Source organism: Eubalaena glacialis, chromosome 19 (genome assembly GCF_028564815.1).
Source record: "Eubalaena glacialis isolate mEubGla1 chromosome 19, mEubGla1.1.hap2.+ XY, whole genome shotgun sequence".
NCBI classification, from domain to species: domain Eukaryota; kingdom Metazoa; phylum Chordata; class Mammalia; order Artiodactyla; family Balaenidae; genus Eubalaena; species Eubalaena glacialis.
The window spans coordinates 16,297,416-16,317,176 of NC_083734.1; the positions used below are offsets into that span (position 1 = coordinate 16,297,416).

General features: G+C 55.3%; 1 protein-coding gene across 3 annotated transcripts; it reads right to left on the reverse strand.

The window, feature by feature from the left end:
• Positions 1-16: 16 nt before the first annotated feature.
• On the reverse strand, positions 17-15,899 carry ANKRD13B (ankyrin repeat domain 13B). 3 transcript variants are annotated; one of them, XM_061174643.1, is made up of 15 exons: positions 15,599-15,899; positions 5,655-5,790; positions 5,396-5,520; positions 5,262-5,307; positions 4,518-4,661; positions 4,239-4,428; positions 4,096-4,162; positions 2,937-3,018; positions 2,154-2,218; positions 1,806-1,936; positions 1,555-1,712; positions 1,278-1,430; positions 997-1,160; positions 842-918; positions 17-353 (listed from the first exon to the last, which is right to left on the reverse strand). In XM_061174643.1, exons 1-15 carry the CDS (start codon positions 15,710-15,712, stop codon positions 116-118), a joined length of 1,890 nt encoding a protein of 629 aa, XP_061030626.1. In that variant the 5' UTR covers positions 15,713-15,899; the 3' UTR covers positions 17-115. The 3 variants fall into 3 exon arrangements, with proteins under 3 accessions (XP_061030626.1, XP_061030628.1, XP_061030627.1); XM_061174645.1 differs by lacking the exon at positions 15,599-15,899 and adding an exon at positions 13,590-13,693; XM_061174644.1 differs by lacking the exon at positions 15,599-15,899 and adding an exon at positions 10,156-10,212.
• Between the last annotated feature and the right edge of the window lie 3,862 nt (positions 15,900-19,761).

The window sequence follows — 19,761 nt, forward strand, 5'->3', positions numbered from 1 at the left end:
GCCCCCGAGGCGGCGGTTCGGGTCTCCAGACTCAGCTAGGAGAGCGCGCAGGAGGGGCGACTCTCGCTCCGGGGCGGGTCCCGCGGGGCGTGGCCAAGGGGCCCGGCAGAGGGCGCTACTGTTCAGTCAGAGAGAGCCGCAGGATGCGCTCCAGCTCCTCCTCCTCCTGGCGTGCGCGCCGCCGCCGCTCCTCCTGCTCCTGCGCAGACAGCTCCATGGCCAGCCGCAGCTGCTCATCGTAGCTCCGGAACACGTGGCCGCCTTGGCCTGGGCGCGGGCTGGGCCGAGGGCTGGGGACCGACGCCAGGCCCGCGGGGGTTGTGGACTGGCGCTGCGGCGTGGGCGGAGCGCTCCTGGAGGCAGGTAAGATACGTCGAGGGCTCCGGGCGCATCTGCCCGTGTGCGGGGCGGAGACGGTGTGGAGGCCCCGGGACAGCGCAGGCCTCAACACCCTCCAGTGGAGGCGATGAGTCCCGCGTCACCTCCCTGGCTCCCTCCCACCCGGTAGGAGCTGATCCCAGCTCCTACGAAGCCCATCCTCCCAGTCTTCTGGAACCCCAGCCCCGACATTCTGTCTGGTGAGGGTCTGTGAAGGCTCTAAGGCCGCGTTTGGAGTACTGCTCACCCACCCCTGAGTCAGGAACGGGTGGTGGTGGTAGACGCCATCTTGAAACCAGTAGGGTCCCTGATGACGGTACCACGGTTCCTCTGGGCCAAGAGGGGTTGCTCATGCGGCAGTGTCCATACGCACCGTGACAGGGCCCTGGTGTTCTCTGTGCACGTGTATGGGAGGTGGGGGAATAGGCGTCTCCAAACCCTCTCAGGACGGGTGGGCACTGACCTGTCCTGTCGGCGACCCTCGTAGGACATGGGGTGAGTGCCCGGTTTGCTGTTGGTTAGCGCCTCCCAGATGGTGACCTGGGCGGAGGCGGGGGTGAGCCAGTTAGCTGTGGCGGCACCGCAGTCCAGTGGCCCCGTGCGGCCGCGGGGACGCACCTGGTCATACTCACTGCCCGCCTCAAGCAGGCTCTGCTGGATGGCGAACTGCAGCAGGTCGTCATCGTCGTCGCGGGTGGTGGCCTCTCGCTGGCCACCCAGCACGCTGTAGCCGCGTGGGGCCTCGAACAACGTGGGGGAGATCTCGCAGCCGCGGCACGAGGCTGGGGGCGCCGGGCTGTGGGTCAGAGTGGACCAGACCTCCCCTCCCGGCCACTCCCGGGGAAGTGCTCGGTGGGGAGGGGAAGTGAGGGCGGGCTCAGGGCGGGACAGGGTCTCACTCGTGGAACTGGAGCTGCTGACACTGGAGGAGTCACTGCCTGGGGAAGGGGTCTCGCTGCTGGGGCTGCCTCGCACCAACGGCACCGGCTCATCGCAGCCATTGAGGTTCCCGAAGGTGATGCGGGCATTGAGGATGTGGAAAATCGGGATTTCTGAGGATGCAGAAACCATCAGGCGCCACCACCCACTCCCTCACACCTTAGGTACCCACTCTTTACCTCCTCTAAGCCCCATCCTCCCAATAGCTGCTCAAGGGAAGTGGGGGTGGAGCCTCACCAATCTTGACAGGGAATCCCGGAGGCAGGCGCAGGGTAATGAAATCCCGGAGCTTGGCGAAAAGTGCATTGCTGACAGCCATGAGGTCAATGATGGGGGCCACCTGCTCACACAGGGACAGGGGATGCTCCTCACACAGCCACAGCTTGGCCTTGAACCTGCGCCCCAGATCCCAAGGGGTGAGGGACATTGTAGAAGCCATGGCCTCCCAGCCCTGCCCACCCTTCCCCAGCACCACCATGGGGCCTCACTTCTGTGTCTTGGTGGTCAGTTCCATGGGTCGGCCCATGTCACGGTTGCCAAGCTCAAAGTTGGGATTGAAGTACTCTTCTGCGGTGATGGCAGTGGGGTTGGCTTGGCTCAGAGTCTGAGTAATCAGGGTCTGTACCACACAGGGAGGGGCTCATGAGCCCTTCTCAGTCCCTGAGGCCAGGCCAGCCACTTGGTATTACAAGCCCCGGATCTGTCCCCCGCCATTGGAGCTGACAGAGCCTTGGGCATTGTGGAAAGAAAGGAAGTCCCCACAGGGTGCCTCCCAGACCTCCTCCTGATCCCCATCCACACCCTTCCACAGAGGGGTACCCCTCGCACACACTCACCCCATTTTGGGGGCCCCCATGCTGCTCAGCAATTCCCAGGAAGGACTGCAGAGGTGTCTTACAGCCTGCAAGAAATATGGCATTTCAGAGGACACTGCAGTCCTCAGAAGTGACAGCACCCAAGACCCAGGGAGGAGGCTGGTCCCTGGGGGGAGGGAGGATTGCTCACCCACACCACACACCCAGGCACCTTCACCTGAAGGTGATTGAGGACTCCAAGGGGCAGGGGCAGGACCACCATTAGCACAGCTGGAATAAAAGTAGGCCTGGGGCTCAGGAGAAACTTCCAAAAGTGTTTTGGGGTATGCATGTGTATGTTTTCCTTCAGGTGCTTCCATATTAACTTCATTTTGTTCTCTTGTGAGGTGGGAATTATGTCTATCCACTTCAGACAGACTAACTGGTGCCCAGAGAGTCAGTTGTAGTATCAGTGGGCACAGAGAATCAGTGGCAGGGCCCCTGTCCTTCTGCCTAGGGTATGTCCCACTAGACTAGAATGGCCAACAAACAGCGTACATGACAATCCCCCCTGCCCCCAAATCCAATGCAGATATTAGTAATCAATTGTAGCATTCCTTCCCGTTAAGCCCAAATGTTGCCTTAGAATCTTAACAGCACTCTAGGCAACCACTACCAATCACTAGGATTTGGCACTTGAATTGAAACCTATTTGCCTGAATAAACTATCCTGGCTCTTGCTAGGATGTCAGAGGAAATACTGATGGAGGCACTTGAGTGGGGCTGGTTCCTCCCCCCCCTCCCCATCCACCTCTGCCTCATTACCTTTGACCTTGCCCTTGTGCTGTTCTGAAAGATGCTCTGTCCGTGTCCGGGTGATGAGCTCCACATTGGATGCCCCATATACCTGGGGACAGATGAGGAAAGGACTCACAGACAGCTTTGGTACCCCTACCCTGCCCCTAAGGGCGTTATGAACACTTCCTACAAGGAACGGTCAGGGGAGGGGGGTGCTGTCAGTTCCAATCTCCAGGCCTTTGGGCAAGTAATTATATGAAGTTATTCATTCAGTTCTCTTATTCATTCAACAAACATTTTTGTGAGGAGCCTTTATAAGCCAGGCACTGAGGCAGCCATCAGGGATACAGTGGTGAACAAGCATGGCCAGACACGATCCTTGCCCTCTTGAGGCTCACAATCAAGAAGACAATGGACAGTAATAACACAGTGTGATACATGCTCTATTGGGGAGAGCACAGGACTGTGGGAACAAAAAACAGAGGCCATAACCCAGCCTATGAACCAGGGAAGGCTTCCAGGAGGAAACAACAACGACACAGAAACTTGCATTGGCTAGACTCTTCACCACATGGCCCCACATGGGTGATATGGGGGTCCCAGAGTGACTGCTGGGGGTCCCCCACAACAGTCTTCTTAGGGGTAAAGGCCTGGCTTTGGAGTCAGCCAGCTGGGTCTGAAGCTTGGCTCTGGGCAACCTTGTACTGGCCACTTAGTCACTCCAAGCCCCTGCTTCCTCATCATAAAATGGGCCAGTACCCTACTTCATAGAGTTGTTGTGAAGATTAAATGGGAAACTGTGGAAAGGGCTCGATAAACATCTGTAAAATGGGAATAATAATAGCATCTACCCGAAAGGGTTGTCGTGAGGATTAAATGAGTGTGTGTGTGTGAGACATACACACATATATATATAGACGTGTGTGCATGTGTACATAGACACACATACATACATACAACTACATACATTTAAAATGTCAGAACAGAGCCTTGAGCATGAACATAATATTAGGTGCTCAATAAATGCTGGCCATTCTCATCAGTTGCCTCTTAGTCTCATGACCTTCCCTCCACGCTGCATTGCCTCTGCACCTCCAAGGCTGAGAAAGCATGGTCAGGAAACCCCTGCCCAGCTCGCTGTAGGCAAGAGTGTGGTGGGTCTGGCACCCGGGAGCTATGACCTCACCTTGGCTTCATACCCATTCACCATCTCGGTCTTCTCGCTGCGCCAGCCCAGGATGCCGGTCTTGTTCCTAGGGAAGCAGAGTGGTCTAGGTGAGGGGGCGTCCACCAGGCTGGCTCCAGGCTTCCAAGGCCATGCCCACTTACCTCTCAAAGGAGATGTTCTTGGTGTCGAGCTGCGTGGTGACAACGGGTGCGGTGAGCCGGCTCAGCACCTGCTCCTCGGTGGGCTGAGCAGCAGCCAGCAGTAGCTCACGGTCCTGCCCGGCCAGAGCCAGGGTCTCTGTGTACACCACTCGGCGGTCGTGGTCAATCTCCATGACCACGGCGCTCGTGTCTGCCAGCCGCAGAATAGCACAGGGGGTCAGGGGTCTCAGGGGGCTGTCCCCAGCCTCCCCACCCTGCCCCATCTCCCGCCTGCCTGACCTTGGCCCCTGAAGACAAAGCTGCGGTTCCCTCGCTGCCACGTCATGTGGTCAAAGCCCAGAAGTGTGGTGTCTACCCGAAGGTTCTGCCCACTCTTCCACACTTTGTAGGTGTCACTGGGGCAGATCTTGGACACCAGGGGCACTAGGTTGAAGAGAAGGTCAGAGGTGGCTTCAGTTTGTCTGGCCCACCACCCTCAGCCACCTCAGAGCATGGGGGTCAGGAGTGTGGCTGGGAAAGGGTAAGGGAACCGGTGGGAGAGCAGCCCCTGCCCCATTTCCCCCCCACAAATGTAGACCACAGTCACTCAGAAATGAACAACCTGAGGCTGGGGACAGGCATGACTCAGCCACCAGCAAGTCCCTAGTATCCACCATTTAATTCACTCACTCAACCTTTCATCTAGTCTTCCAACAAATATTTATTAAACACCTACTATGTGCCAGGCACTGGGATACAACATTGAACAAGACAGGACCCCTGCCCTCTTGGAGCTCACCTTCTAGTAAGGGGTGACAGGTAACAAACAAATGAGCCAGTCATTACAAAGTGAAGGAAATAATAATGGAATCAATCGAGGCATTGTGGAAAGGCCTCAGGAAGAGGTAGCAATGAGCTGAGAGCTAAGAGGTGAGAAGGAGCCATGGGAGAGCGATGGGAAGAGTGCTCTAGGCAGGGAAGCAGCAAGTGCAGAAGCCCTGAGGTGGGAGAGTGCCCAGAGAGGCCCCCGTCAGCCCCTCTTACCCCAGCTAGTGAACTCCCATTTCATCTCCACATAGAAGTCCTGGGCCTGGAGGATGAAGAGGAGAGTGGCTAAAGCCTGCGCTAGAGATAGCGTTCAAAGACCGTGGTGGGGAGGCTGAGAGGCTGGCCCTCACCTTGCGCAGCTTCTCCAGGAGCACAGGGATGCCTGCCAGCCGCTTCACCACCCGCTGGTAGTCCCGGTACCGCAGCACCAGCTGCACCAGCTCCAGGTCCCGGGTACTCACAGCTTCCTGAAGCACTGGGGGCGGGGTGTGGGCAAGAGGCAATGTCACAGGGCAGGATCCTGCCTAGGGCTCCCTTCAGCCAATCAGAGGTGAGGATATGATGCCGGGAGACCCAGGCTGTGGGGTAGGGGTGAGTAGGGGTGCCCACCTGTCCAGCCGCTGCGATTCTCCCTGCCCACATCTGCGCCGTGTGCCAGGAGCACGCGGGCACACTCGAGGTGCCCCAGGGTGGTGGCCAAGTGCAGGGGAGTCCGCCCGCGGGGATCCAGCTGCTCGATGTCCACCTGGAAGAGGTGAAGAGGTCGCCCTGGTCACTTCTGAGGTAGCCCATCTAAGCCTGACAGCCTCTAGGCAGGCAGCAACCACCTAGCTGTCCTGTCTTGCCCATCTCAGAAGGCAATGGAAAAAACAGACACAATGAGCTGGGGTCAGGTGAGGGGAAAGGGGCTTGCAGGAGAGGGCAGGAAGTAACTCTGAGAAAGGGAAGGACTTCCTTTCCTGTGCACCTAGGTGCCCTGACTGGGTTCACTCTTCCAAGGCCCAGTGGTCTGCCTGTGAAGAGTAAGCCTGGGGCCAAAGTGTGGTCTAGAAAGACTCTTGGCCAGGGAGGGCACCTGAGACAGGACCTATCCTAGGGGTCCAAGACCACACCTTCAGGAAGGGCCACCAATTTAGATCATTGACATTATCCCTGAGAGGTTTAGCAAACAGTTGCAGTAATACATTGATAAGAATGAAAGAATATGTTCATGGTACAACTTCAGACCCATGTCCTGTGCCTATGGGACACTATATATTAACATTTTTTATAAATACTCTTATTGTTTTGTGAATAACACGATTATATGACATGAGATTTTTGTTGCGTGATAAAAGCATATGTTTGTTAAACATAAATATTTAGATATATTTCAGGAGACTAGGACTTCTGCTTAAATATGTGAACTGACCACATGTATGTAACTCCTTTTCTCCTCCCCAAAACTTGATTAAAATGCCAGGAAAAGGCTTCTACTCCAATATGATGAGATAACTGAAATTACCCTCCCACCAGACAGAGAAAACTATTGCTTCAAAATATATGAAATAATTGTTTTCAGACATTAGGCAACAATTAGTCCAGGACTGTGATCCCTGAAGTAAGAGAAACAAACAAGGTGGGCTCTATGATTGCCTAAGTTTCTACTTGGAGGAATATTCCAGACAGCAATTCAGGTAGGGGAATCCCCAGCAGAGCATGGTAGTCTTGCTGAGGAGTTAAGGAGACAGAGATAGTTCAGGGAGGCTGAGGTAGCTAGAAGTTGCAGGGCAGAGTTCCAGGAAGAAGTGAGCTATGTAAAAAAAAAAGCTCCAGAAATCTGCATATGGTCCCCTTTGAGTCTTTGCTGAATACTAAACTTCACATGTGTAGAGTGAAACGCAACAAAACCAGGCAGAAAAGGAACAATAGGCTGATAAATTCTCAGAGCTCACCCATGGCAGGGAGACATTCAAGCTCCAACCTGCTAGAGTAGAGAGTCCTTGTTGATTACCCAGGGTATTCAAGAGACCCAAGAAGGGTTATACCTTAGGAGTAGGAATCCTATCCCAAGAGAAAAGGCTCACCTAGACCTAATCTAATAAAGATTAAAAATAAGCTCAAAAGGATCAAACTGATTTGCAAGTAACTTAACTTAGGCTGCCAGAACAAAGTCTAACACTCTCTAAAGGAAGACAACAATATCCCGATGCTTAACATCACAACATTTACAATGTCCAACATCCAGTTAAAAATGACTAGACATGCATAGAAGTAGGAAAATATAAAACCCATAATCAGGAGAAAAATCATTTAATAGAAACATATTCAGAAACAATAAAGGTGAATGGCTCAATATGCTCAAAAGTTTAAAGAAAAACACAACATTCACAGGGAAAGAAATGGGAGATAAAAAGTACAATATCTGAAATGAAATTTTCACTGGATAGAATTAACAGTAGACTAGACACTACAGAATAAAAAGAAAATCAGTGAATTTAAAGATACAGCAACAGAACTGTACAAACTGAAGCACAGAGGAGAAAAAAAGTATCGAAAAACATTCAAACAGCCTCAGCAATCTGTGAGACACTATAAGGCATTCTAACATATGTATAATTGCAGTCCCACAGGATAGGATAAGGAAGTAGAGGAATAAGACAAATTTAAAGAAATAGCCAAAAAATTTCCAAATTTGGTTTAAAAAAAACTACTGTAGTAAGTTGAATGGTGGTGCCCCCACAAAATATATGTCTACATCCTAACTGCCAGAACCTGTGAATGTGACCTTATTTGGAAAAAGGGTCTTTGCAGATATAATTAAGTTAAGGATCTTAAAATGAGATCGGCCTGAATTATCCAGGTAGGCCCTAAATCCAGTTTATAAAACACACACACAGAGAAGTTCCATGTGAAGATGCAGGCAGAGACTGAAGTTATGCAACCACAAGCCAAGGAATGCTTGGAGCCGCCAGAAGCTTGAAGAGACAAGGAAGGATTCTCCCCTAGAGACTTTGGAAGGAGTGGAGCTGATACCTTGAACCTGGACTTCTAAAATGATGAGAGAATAAATTTTTGTTGTTTTAACCCACCCAGTCTGTGGTAATTTGTTGCGGAAACTAATACAATGATAAATCCACAGAACCAAGGAACTCAATGAATCCCAAGGAAGAAAAACACCAAAAAACCTACGCCAAGGCCCATCATAATCAAATGCTGAAAACTAATGATAAAAAGAAAATCTTAAAAGCATTTTAAAAAAATTTTTATTGGAGTATAGTTGATTTACAGTGTTGTGGAAAGCATTTTGAGAATTGAGACACGCTATGTATGTAAGGACAAATATAGGAAATACTACATACTTTTCATCAGTAACCATGCAAGCTAGAAGACAACAGAATGAAATCTTTGAAGTGCTGGGGAAAAAATTGTCAACCTAGAATTCTATATCCTGTGAAAAATATACTTCAAAAATGAAATGGGGGAATAAAGACTTTTATGGACAAACAAGAGCTAAGAGAATTTATCACCAGAAGACATGCAAGAAATGTTAAATGAAGTTATTCAAGTGGAAGGAAAATGATACCAGATGGAAACTTAGATCTATACAAAGGAATGAAGATTCCCTCAAAAGGTAAATGTGTGATGGACTTCCCTCGTGGCGCAGTGGTTAAGACTCTGTGCTCCCAATGCAGGGGGCCCAGCTTCGATCCCTGGTCAGGGAGCTAGATCGCACATGCATGCCGCAACTAAGAGTTCTCATGCTGCAACTAAGGAACCCGCCACCTGCCACAACTAAGACCCGGCACAACCACATTAAAAAAATAAAGAAAAGTAAACGTGTGAATAAGTATAAGAATGCCAATAAAATATTTAAAACCCACAAGAAAGTGGCTGGGGCATCACAATTGACTTAAGGGAACAGAAGGTACTAGAACCCAAGCATTCACAGAGGGAAACCCCAGTGATTAGCAAGCTGGATTCCCCCCTTAGCACCCTTGACAGGTGCAGAACATGCAGGCAGTGGGAACAGCAGAGGTGGGAGAAAGGCTCAGGACTGAATACAGGGGTGTCTGGTTAAAATTCAGAACCCCCTCCCCAATCTTGTAAAGCTGGGAGATGTCCCCCTTCCTCTCCACAGGATGCCAGGGGTTTATTCTTTATAGAAATTGAGCTTCAGATGCACTGAACTCGGACATTGGTCTGAGGATGAGGTCATGGGACTGAAAACTGGTGAACAGTGAAAGCCCAGTCCCTTCCCTGCCTCAAGTCCTGAACCACTGGCAGCCAGACTGCACATAACACTGCCCCATACTACCCCTAGCAGGAGACTGGAGAATTCTTTCTTGCAGAAACTAGAGGCACCACAGACCTCTGGGTACAGAAATTTGGGGATCCCAACAATAAGCAGGCCAGTCATCTTAGAGCAGCACCCGTTCGTTAATAAGCTCCACACCCCCATCCTTAAATATGCCCCAAGAGCCGAGGGTGAGTGGACACGAGGAAAGCTGCCAACATGAAAGATACCAAAACATGCAAATAGATGCTAAAAACCCAGAGGAAACAACTGTCAATGCAGGAAACAGATGAAAAAAAAATTTGGCGGGGGGGACAGTAATTTACACCCTGAGAAAAATATGAAAAGGAAAGTGAATTCATGAAACAAAATGGGACGTTCTGACCTGTGACTTCTTTCCCTTGCTTTCTTTATGCCAGCCATACCTGGACAGCTTCATCTGCCCCAGTTCTCCCATCACAGTAAACAGCACCTCAGTTCACTCCCTTTCCAGGTAAGAAACATTGGGACTGTTTTTATCTCTTCTTTTTCTCTCACCTTCCATATCTAATCCATCACTAAAATTTGACCTTACAGGCTCTACCTTCAAAATAGATCCAAAGTCATCTTAGTTTTCACCACCTTCAGGCTACCCTCCTGGTCGTGGCCACCCCATCTGTCACCTAATTCCGCCCACTCTTCTCTTGGTTCCTTAGGTCTATTCTTCACAGGGCCCATCATAGGTGCTGTCATCCTGTGAAATATTCCTCAGGTCCTGACGCCCCTTAGCTCAAAATCTCTCCATGGCTTCCCATCCAGTTGAGAAAAGAATCCTGGACGTCTCTTTGAACTCACATGCTCTCCCATCTCTCCAAGCTCCACTCCTGCATATCAGCCTTCTCCGGAACCATCTTCTCCTGGGTACCAGTAGCCACAAAGCTGCTTCTCTCACTTCATTCAGGCAACTGCTCAAATGTCACCTCCTTAGAAAGGCTGGTCCTGACAACCCATCTCAAATGTCAGTTGCTATTTATCTATCTATTGTCCCTTATCCTGCTCTAGTTCTCTCCCAACATTAAATTGCTTATTTATTTTTTCATTGTCTCCCTCTCCTAGACTGTAAGCCCCACAAAGGGACCGTCTGTCTTGTTCAGTGCTACATCCCCAGTCTCTGGACAGCATCTGGCACATGACTGGTGCTTAATAAATATTTATTAAACAAATGCATAGATGACTTTTTAAGGGACATGGGGAAGGAAGGCAAGGCAGTGAAGTGTAAAATTGATTAACCAATAAATACTTGTAGAGGTATATTGCTTATAATTTTGGAGGCAAATACCAGAACAGCCTAAAGAGTTCAAAGTGGTTGCCTCTGAGAGGAGTGGGGAAGTAGTGAGGACTGCTACCTTCTAGCAACAGTTAAATATTTTAAACATGAGTGGGAACTCCTTTGTCAAAAATGAAACATTTAAAATAATTCAGATTATTTATATAATTTTTATAACCCTTGTTGGCATTTCTTCATTTTTAAATATACTGGGAGCCTCAAAAAAAACCCAAAACTGTGCCTGGCCCCTGTGAGCGGCCCCCCTGCTGCTCCTCTACATGAGCTCCCCAGAGGGGAGGGGAGCCTCTTACGGGTTGAGCTGGGCCCCTCAGGGTCCGACCTGGGTAGGGTCCGACCTGGGTGGGGTCCTGAGTCCTGGGGTGGGAGTGATGCAGGATCCATAGACCCTGAGCTGGCTGTGTCATGGGGGGTGTCAGGAGGCGGCCTTCCCATGGGGCCGCAGCCCAGCCACCCATGCCTCCCACCGGCCCCGCCCCAGATGCTGCTGTTGCTAACAAGGCCCCAGGGAGCCAGCAGGGCCCGGTCCCAGGGCTCCAGATGCCGCCTGCCTCCTTCCCTCTCAGGTGCCTCAGCTCCAGGCTCCACAGAGAGGCTGGCACTGCCTGCCAGGCAGGGGTGCCCTCCCTACCCCCACTCCACAGGAGCTCTCCCGACAGCCCTCCCCAGGGTCCCCAAGGCACCGCTGTCTTCCAGGGCCAACATCAGCCCTGCATACTGTCAGCCGAGCCCCAACGAAGTTCCCCCTCACCCGTCCAAAGCTGGGCCTGCAGGGGAAGAGGCACCTTGCCGGGGGCCCAGGTGGGAGAATTCATTAATTTCCTTGGCAAAGGCCTGCTGCTATTTAATTGCTGGAATGGAAAGGTTTCCCATGAAACCCAAGAGCCAGCCCTCCCCACCAAGAGAACGGAAACTCTGCACCCCAGCTGGCCTCAGCTGGAGCCAAAAGCAGGGGTCTTTCGAGCTTAGGAGCTGGGGCTCCCTGGGCAGAGTCTCCCTGCTTCCACTCAGGCACCTGCCTGCACACACACACACACACACACACACACATGCACACACACACACTCGTACAGGTACCATAAGGACACACACTCTTACTCCTGCACCACACTCATTGTACATGTGCACCCCTAAGTGTACAAGCACATGTGTGCCCAGCTGCCCTCTGGCCTGCAGGCCTCTACTCATGTAACACACGTATTTGCCAGCACATTTGCACATGCACACTCCTTGAACCCACATGCACTAGCAGGGTATTTTTCAAAGTTGTTTAGCATTAGCAGAGTCCTTTTGTTAGGTGAAATCTTATAAGAACATACCAAATGTATAGACTAAACACAGGTGCTGGAGAAGTAAGGTGAGGGGCCCAGAGCCTGGGGCCCCTTGCCTGCCCAGCCTGCGTCTCCTTTCCTTGCCCCGCTCCATCCCCCAGCCCCAGGGAAGACAGCCAGAGTCTGGTATGGCCACTGCTCCTCTGCTCTCCCACCAGGCAGGCCTGAGCTCACTCAACGGGGGGAGGGAGGCAAGATGCTTCCCCAAGTGGAGTTGGGCCAGTGGGGGTGGCACCTGCTGACTCCCCCTCCACCCACCCCCTCCACCCTGCCCCCTCCGCCCACCTCTCCACCCACCCCCGCCACCCGCCCCTCCACCCACGCCCTCCACCCACCCCCCTCTATCCTGCCCCGCACAGCCCCTCCCCCTCATCCCAGACACATTGATTTTTGGTTTCCAGGGTTTGTGGCTCCCTCTCCTGAGCTTCCCAACTCATCAGCTGTGGTGACAGCCCATACCCAGGACTGCCTACTTTGCGAGGAGAAGGGATCACAGGTGCTCCTGGACACAACAGGTACTTTGGGTGAGGCAGCCTCTGTCTGAGTATCCAGGGGCCCCACGATCCCATCTCACCTGCCTCTAGGTCAGAAGGATGAACCGGGGAAAGCAGGAAGGAGGACCATGGTGGAGGCAGCCGCCGGAAGAAAGAAAATGTTTCTCTAGGACCACAGTCCAGCCCCCTCCAGAGTGCCTGTTGCCTGGGAAGAATCCTGCTCTCCTTGGCCCTCCCACAGGGAGCTATTCAGTCTAACCTCCACCTCCCACCCCCAGGGAACACCAGGGACGCGTGACTCCAGAACCAAGGCCATGCCCAGCTGGCTGGACCTCAGGCCTCGTGCCGGCCAAGGGGGAACTGGCACATCCCCTACCCTACAACCCCCTGCCCCCTCCCAACCTGGTAGAGCAGGTGTGTGGCAGGAAGCAGGGCACCCAGCAACCATTGTATTGCTGGGTATTGGCTAGGGGTGATCATGGACCCTTCCCTTCACCAAAAAACACCCGCTGAGCACCTCCCATCTCCCCACCACTCCCTGCTTCCAGACCCCATGAACCTGCTCAGAAGCCTGCCGTGCCATCCCCCTCCTCCTTGGCCAGCATTGCCAAGCCTGCCTGCCCACGGGAGGGCTTCTCCGGGGCTTTCTTGGAGTGAAGAAGAGGCAGCTATGACAAGTGAAGACCAGGGAAACCCAGCTGCTGTGTGTTTGAGGAAAACCCAGCTGTTTTCTGTGACAGTGGGTGCCAGAAGGACCAGAGATCAGGGACCCCCAGATGAGATGCCTGGGGTCTACAGTGTTTCATTATGATGTTAAGTGGCTGCCCCCAGACCCATCACCTGCAGGAAATGGCTGGGGTGGGCATCCTCAGTTCTCCCTGGGAGTCTGAGGCCCTGGGGACTGAGCAGTGCACATCTGGATGCAAGCATCACTCTGGGTCAGTCCTGGAGTCGAAATACAGCCAGGGGCCTCTCCCACCCAGACTGACTGGCATTCCCCTTCTTGGCACCCCTGATTCCTTTATGGTTGAAGAAGGGTTTAATCTCAGCCAATGCCCTATATTCCCCCTGGCCTGGATCAGGGCAGGCAGTATCCATTTCAGGAAGACAAAAACTCACCAGGGTGAGGGGATGAGTGGGTGGGGATGGGGTGAACCTGGTCCCTGGTTTCTGTGGCAGCCTGAGGGGAGCAAAGAGGAACACACTCAGTGGTCCAAACCACCCCTACCTGCAGCGGGTTCCAGTGCTCCCCATCCAGCCTCACCCCAGGAAGATGACTGCTGACCTGAGGACTGTCAATCAGACAGGACTGGGTGAAAAAGCCTTTTCTTCTAAGGCATTCTGCCTCTCTCCAATCTCTGCAAGAAAACGACCACCCACCCCTTGGGCAAGGGAGTGTGATTGAGGTGTTCTGGACATTCAACCACTAGCCTTCTGCCTAACAATTCTTCAACCAACCATCAACCATCCCATTGGGAAGTTCCTCTAAGATCATACTTAAATCCCTCCAGCTGTAACCTCTATCAGAGGCTTGTCTTCTCTTGCCCTCAAGGGGAGGAAAGCAGAGAAGAGCCAGAAGAGGCTGGACTGTTTTAGCACCCTGCACATCACACTGTACTTCCCTGTTCACACTTGCTTCACCAGAACGGGGTTTCCTGGAGGGCATGGGCTGTGCCTGGTTTGTTCATCTTTGTCCCGCAGGGTCCACCACTCTGACCTTGCTTCCTTTACCAGTGGCTGCAAACCACTTCCTTTATGATGGATAAACAGAGACGTGGTCTGAGGAGCAACCTGGAGCATCCTTGTGGAAGCAGAGGTAGAATGGAAGTGGACACCCTGACCAGAGATGGAGGCTCAGGTCACCCCAACACTTCCTGGGACTGCTATGCAGAGCTGGGTGCTGCACTGGTCCGAGGGCTCAGTGGTGGAATTCAGAGACACACTCTGACCCTCACTTCGCTCACCATCTGGGGATGTCCTGCTCTCCACCTCACTCTTCCCTTGGAAGCAGACAGCTCCTCAAACTGAACTTCCTGTGACTCAGGAAGTGGCCCTCAAAAGGCATATTCCCAAAGAGGCAACGCCTTAGCAAACCACTCCCAGCCCATGGCCCCAGGATCTCAGATCTAGGCCAAGTCTGCAGGCCTCAACTGGAGACAAACCAGGGCAGGCTGGGCCCAGCTCTCGCTCCTGCCTCCCCACCCTGGAGGGTTAGTCGTCCATGCCACGAGTGCCTACCTGTGCCTGAAGGCCAAGGGCAGAGTTGGGAACTACCTGTGACCTCTGCCTGCCTGCCTGCCTGCCTGCCTTGGTCCTAAAGAACGGCCAGGAGACCCCATCCCTTACCTTATCTTCTTGGAGGCCACCGCCCAGCCAAAGCTGGCTGACCCACCCATTCTCAATGACTAGAGGAACCTGGTAGCCTGCTCTGTGTGCAAAACCTCAAATCCTGCCAGGGGCCAAAGGGCCCCTCGCTTCCTCAGCGCCTAGAAGCCAGGCCCCAGCACCAGAGGGCAGGAGAGCGCCTTTCAGCACCTGGACAAGGCCCTTCAGGGCTAAACCCAAGAGGGTCTCTCACTTTACTCCCCATTCCTGAGCCGTGTCTGAGGGATCCAGGGGTTCTGCCCAGTCTGAGCAAACAGATAAGCGCTCATCGTGAGGGTAGAGGGCACTGGGTGGGGCTGGAATGTCTGGGAGTGTCACAGCCTCTTTGATCCTTGACCCGTGACCCCCTCCCTACGCAGGCCTTGCCCACCTCCGCACACTCACGCGGGAGGTGTTGCTGCCGAGCTGAGTGGGGCGGACTCTCCTACCGCGTGGAACACAGATGGAGCCGGCAGCCCCTCCCCGCAGCCCTCACTGCCCCGGCGGAGGAGGGGCACGGCGTCCCCTACCCCAATCTGGGAGGGTCCGGAGCACGTGTGGGCCGCCAGTCCGGGCCGGAGGGAAGCGGGCGGGGGCCGCTCCCATCACCCTCTCCGGGTCAACAGCACAAAAGCGGCGGCTGCGAACAAAGAAGCGCTGCAAACTCGCCAGGGGGGCGGGACAGCCCGCGCCGCGCCCCCTCCCCAAGCCGGGCGGGCGTGCCCGGCCGTGGGGTCCTCGCGGCGCCCCGACGGCGCTCTTACCTGGCCGGCGCGGACCTCCTTCTCCAGCTCGCGGTGGCGGTTGTGCCACACGAGGTAGTGCAGCGGGTACTTGCCCTCGGGCCCCTTCCTGGCGGAGGCGTTGGCGGGGATCATCGCCCGCTCCTCATGCCGGGGCCGCGGCGCCCGGCCCGGGAGGAGGGACCGCGCCAGAGCCAGGGCCCGGAGCCGCGGGGCGGGGGGCCAGCGCTGCCTGCTCGCAGGGCTGCGGCTCGGGCATGTGCTAGCGGCGCCGGCGGGCGGGGGTGGCGCGCCCGGAACGGTGCGGGCGGCGCGGGCCGCGGGCGTCCTCGCGAGGCGGCGGGCGGCGCAGAGAGGCCCCCACCCGCCCGGAGAGGGCGCGGGCACTCGGCGGCGCGGCGCGGACTCGCGCCTCGCCTCCCACACCCCCGCGTACAAAGACGCTGCTCGGCCGAGGGGGCAGGCGCCCGCAGCAGGCGCGGGGGCGCACGGGGCGAGGGCCCCAGGGACGCCGCCGCCGCAGGGACGCGCGCCCGCAGCTGCATAGCCCGGCCCTCAGCCCGAGCGGTCGGCTAGGGATGCAGGGATGCGGGGGAGAGAGGAGGGGGACGTGGGTGCCCTGGGCAGTGCTTGTTATAACTCGGCCCCGCGGCATCATGGGGCTTGTAGTCCGCCTCGTGGAACTGGGGGTGGCGAGTGGCCGTAGAGGGTCCCGCAGTGGCCCCCTGAATCATTGAGAGAGTGGGGAGGGAGTCAGGCCTGGCTGGAACGGAGGCAGTGTCCTGACGCCAGTTGGACTGGGGCGCACCGCCACCCGCTGGCATTTTGCCTTTTGCTGGGGAAGGAGGGGGTTACAGGCCTTGCTCAAGCCTTAGGGGTCGCGGGAAGGTGCGGCCTTCAGGATTGAGTTTGGGTCCTAGTGGAACGTGAGCAGGATCCAGATTCCAAGAAGAGTGACTGATGGGAGGAATCCTGAGAAAGGTGCGGGGCGTTAGTGCCAAGGGTCACTGGAGCAGCCAGGAATCTGGCACCTGAAATACTGCGTAGGAGTCTTCCCTGCCTTCTTTTAAAATTAAACTCCATCTTCCACATTTGACATTAGAAAGAGAATGTCTATTAAGGCTGGGAGAACAGACTCCTCCCGCCATACGCTGTCCTCTGCAAGGACCAGAGTGAGGCTGGGCAGAGACAGCAGCAGGTGGCAGCTCCCCACCTCCACCCCATGTGGTCCCCTCTGGAGAGGAAGTGACTGATTCCAGAGACTAACTCCTTCCTGAATAACCCCAGGGCAGAGAGGTCTTTCCAGAAGGGTGCCTGCAGATGCCGCGATAAAAGTGGAATTGCCCTCTGGGGCAGCCTATTGCAAGGGCTGGTAGGACCTGGAGTGGATAGGGACTGGGGTGTCTGAGAGAACCTGAGTCTGAATTCCTCCTTACTATCTGCCTGACCTTAAGCAGATTGCTTAAATTTTCTGGTTTCTCGGACCACTCACCTCTAAAATGTGACACTAAATACTACCTCCTCGGGTGAGCTGAGGATAGTGACTGCCCTGGAAATGGCGCATCCCTTCCCCAACCAGGCGGACTGGGACAGGTGGCGGGACCAGGCACAGTGCCTTCTTGAGCCCACCTTATAACAAGACAGGAATAAGGGATTCCATACCAGCCCTACTTAGAACAATCCAGGAAGCATTTTTGTGGGAGGTGCTAGCAAAAGCTTGCAAACTCTCCGAGCCTCTCTCAGGTTTCTTTGTGTGGTCTTCTGTCCTTCCTCCTCCACACCCTGCAGTGCCAGGCCCCGGCGGGAAAGGATGAGGGAGGAGTGGACCGCCTCGCCCCTTTCTCCAGGCTGGGAGGAGCCAGCTGGCGTCTCCCGCAGCCGGAGACCGCTGCCCACCTCCACCACGAGGGGTCAGCAGAGTGTCATGGCTGCTGCCAGAGTTGGGGAGGGGGCTGGAGCGGGGAAGGGACGGCTAGGAGTGGCCGGGAGAATGCCTGTACATTGCCTCATTAAATTGTTTTTAGAGTGTTTTTGTGATTCCTCTTTAACTGTCCTGCTTCCTGAGGTGGCGAAGTCTCCAAAGGGAAATTCTGAAACCCTTTCATCCCTAGCCCCAGGCCCAGGAGCTCGTCTGTGGCGGGGCTGGGGGCTTCGGGAACAAAGTTTGGAGAGTGGATCCGTGCTTCGGCCACTCCCAGGTAGTCCCAGGGCCAACCAGGAGATGGGGCTAGCGGGGTGGGGGGAACGGGGTGACTTATCCTTCCTCCCCTGAAAAGGCTTGGCGCTTAAGGAGGCGGGGAGCTCAGCCTGGATTGGCGGGGGTGGGGGTGGGGGTGGGCCTATCCTCTGGGCAGCCGGAGTTTCTCTTTTTGCCAAGCGGCCCTGGACTCTAAACCCAGGTCGCTTTTCCTCCGGCCTGCGCGCTCCAGCTGCCACGTGCTCGAGACGCGCCCACACAGCAGAGAAACAAAGACAGCCAAGCAATGGGGCTGCCAGCAGCCGCCTCGACTTCTAATAAATGAAATTCCATAGCTGGGGGTCGATCGGGGGTGAACGGGCGGCCACAGCTCGTGGGCTGTGCTCCCGGTAAGAGCGGCCAGGCCGCTCCTCCCATCGCCAGGGATGGGGCCACGAAGCTCACGGACGGGCTCCTCGGTGGAGTGCAGCACAGGGCGGCAGGTGGTGTCTTCCCTCCCCCCGCCCCCCCCCCCCCCCGCGAGGTATCTTTGCTCGCAGAAACCCTGCCAGATGAGCTGCTGGCTATGGGGGGAGGGGATGCCTGCAAGAAGATTTTTTTTTAAGGTGTGATTATAAATATACCTCGTGGATCGCAATCTCAAACAAACTTGTCAATCTGGGCTGCAGCGAAAGGCGATGGAGGCAGCTTTGCATGTATTTCGGGTGGTGTGACTCATGAACATTACTTATCACCCCCAGGGAAGCAGCCTGCCACCCACAAGTCACTGCTGCTCTGGAACCGCTGGGATAAAATCAACCAACTCCCGCACCCCTGCCCAAGGACTCCCCTCCTGCTCCCTTGTTACACAGCAGGACTACATGCCGCTGGGAAACCCTCCCCTAATCTGGGGAACCGTCCCTTAATCGTGTCACCACTGACCTGGCCCTTCGGCCTGGGCCTGGGCACCCCTGCCCTCTCCCCACAGAGTTCTGGCCTTTTGCTGCTGCAGGGATGGGGGTTGGGTGCACGTGGGGCACACGTGTATAGGGGAGCATGCTCAGTCCAGGGGTGCACCCACGTGCGGCCTGCGCCTTCTCTCCCTGTCCACCACCCCCCCCCCACCACCTCCAGTGAGTCTCAGTGTGAAGTCCAGGAAGAAAGGCCACCACAAAAAAGGTCCCTGTATGTTATATGCACACGCCCTGGACACACACACCCCTGGTGGCTTAGAAACACCGTTGACATATACAAGACCGATGCGAAGTGGATATTACTGCACACAGGCACAGTGGTCACTCCTCAGGAGGTCTTCAAAAAAAATTGCCCAGATTCTTTCCTCTCTGGATGAAAGCATGGAGGAGGAATAGATGTCTTTTTAGCCCGGTGGCAGGGGATACACTGCATGAGCTCTGGCACCTGGGCGCCCATATTGCTGGCGGTGTGCGCAGTCAGCAAGAGTGTGACCACACATACACCTGGACACACAGAGGCGGACTCATGGGGGACCAGGATGCACAACTCACCCCAAACAGAGACAGGTACCCTGAACCACAGCGGGTACCCTGAACCACAGCCCCTTGATGAGGAAGGGGAGCCCGGGCCTCCAGCTCCTTACTCTCTTCTCTGATCCCCAGGGTTCACTGTCCCCGGAAATGAAGGGGATGGGGCTGTGAGGCAAACTCACACCGTCTGGGGACAGGGGTACACCGGAGCCGAGGCCTGGGCCGTAGGAGGCACTGCCGGCTCTGGCCTGGCGGCGGCCGTGGCCCCTTTAAACGCCCCCGCCCCTTCCCGCCCGCGCTCTCGGCTTCCTTTCTCCGGGAGGCACGGCAGGCAGGGCCTGGCGGCGGGGCGGGTGTGCAATCTGCCCCTCCCCCGGTGGGCCGGGTCTGCGCCGCTTCCTGCAGGAGCGGCCGGGAGCCGCGCAGGGGGCGGAGAGAGCGAGCGGCGAGCGGCGAGCGGCGGTGGGGCGGCGCGGGGCGGTGCGGGGCGGAGGGCGCCCGAG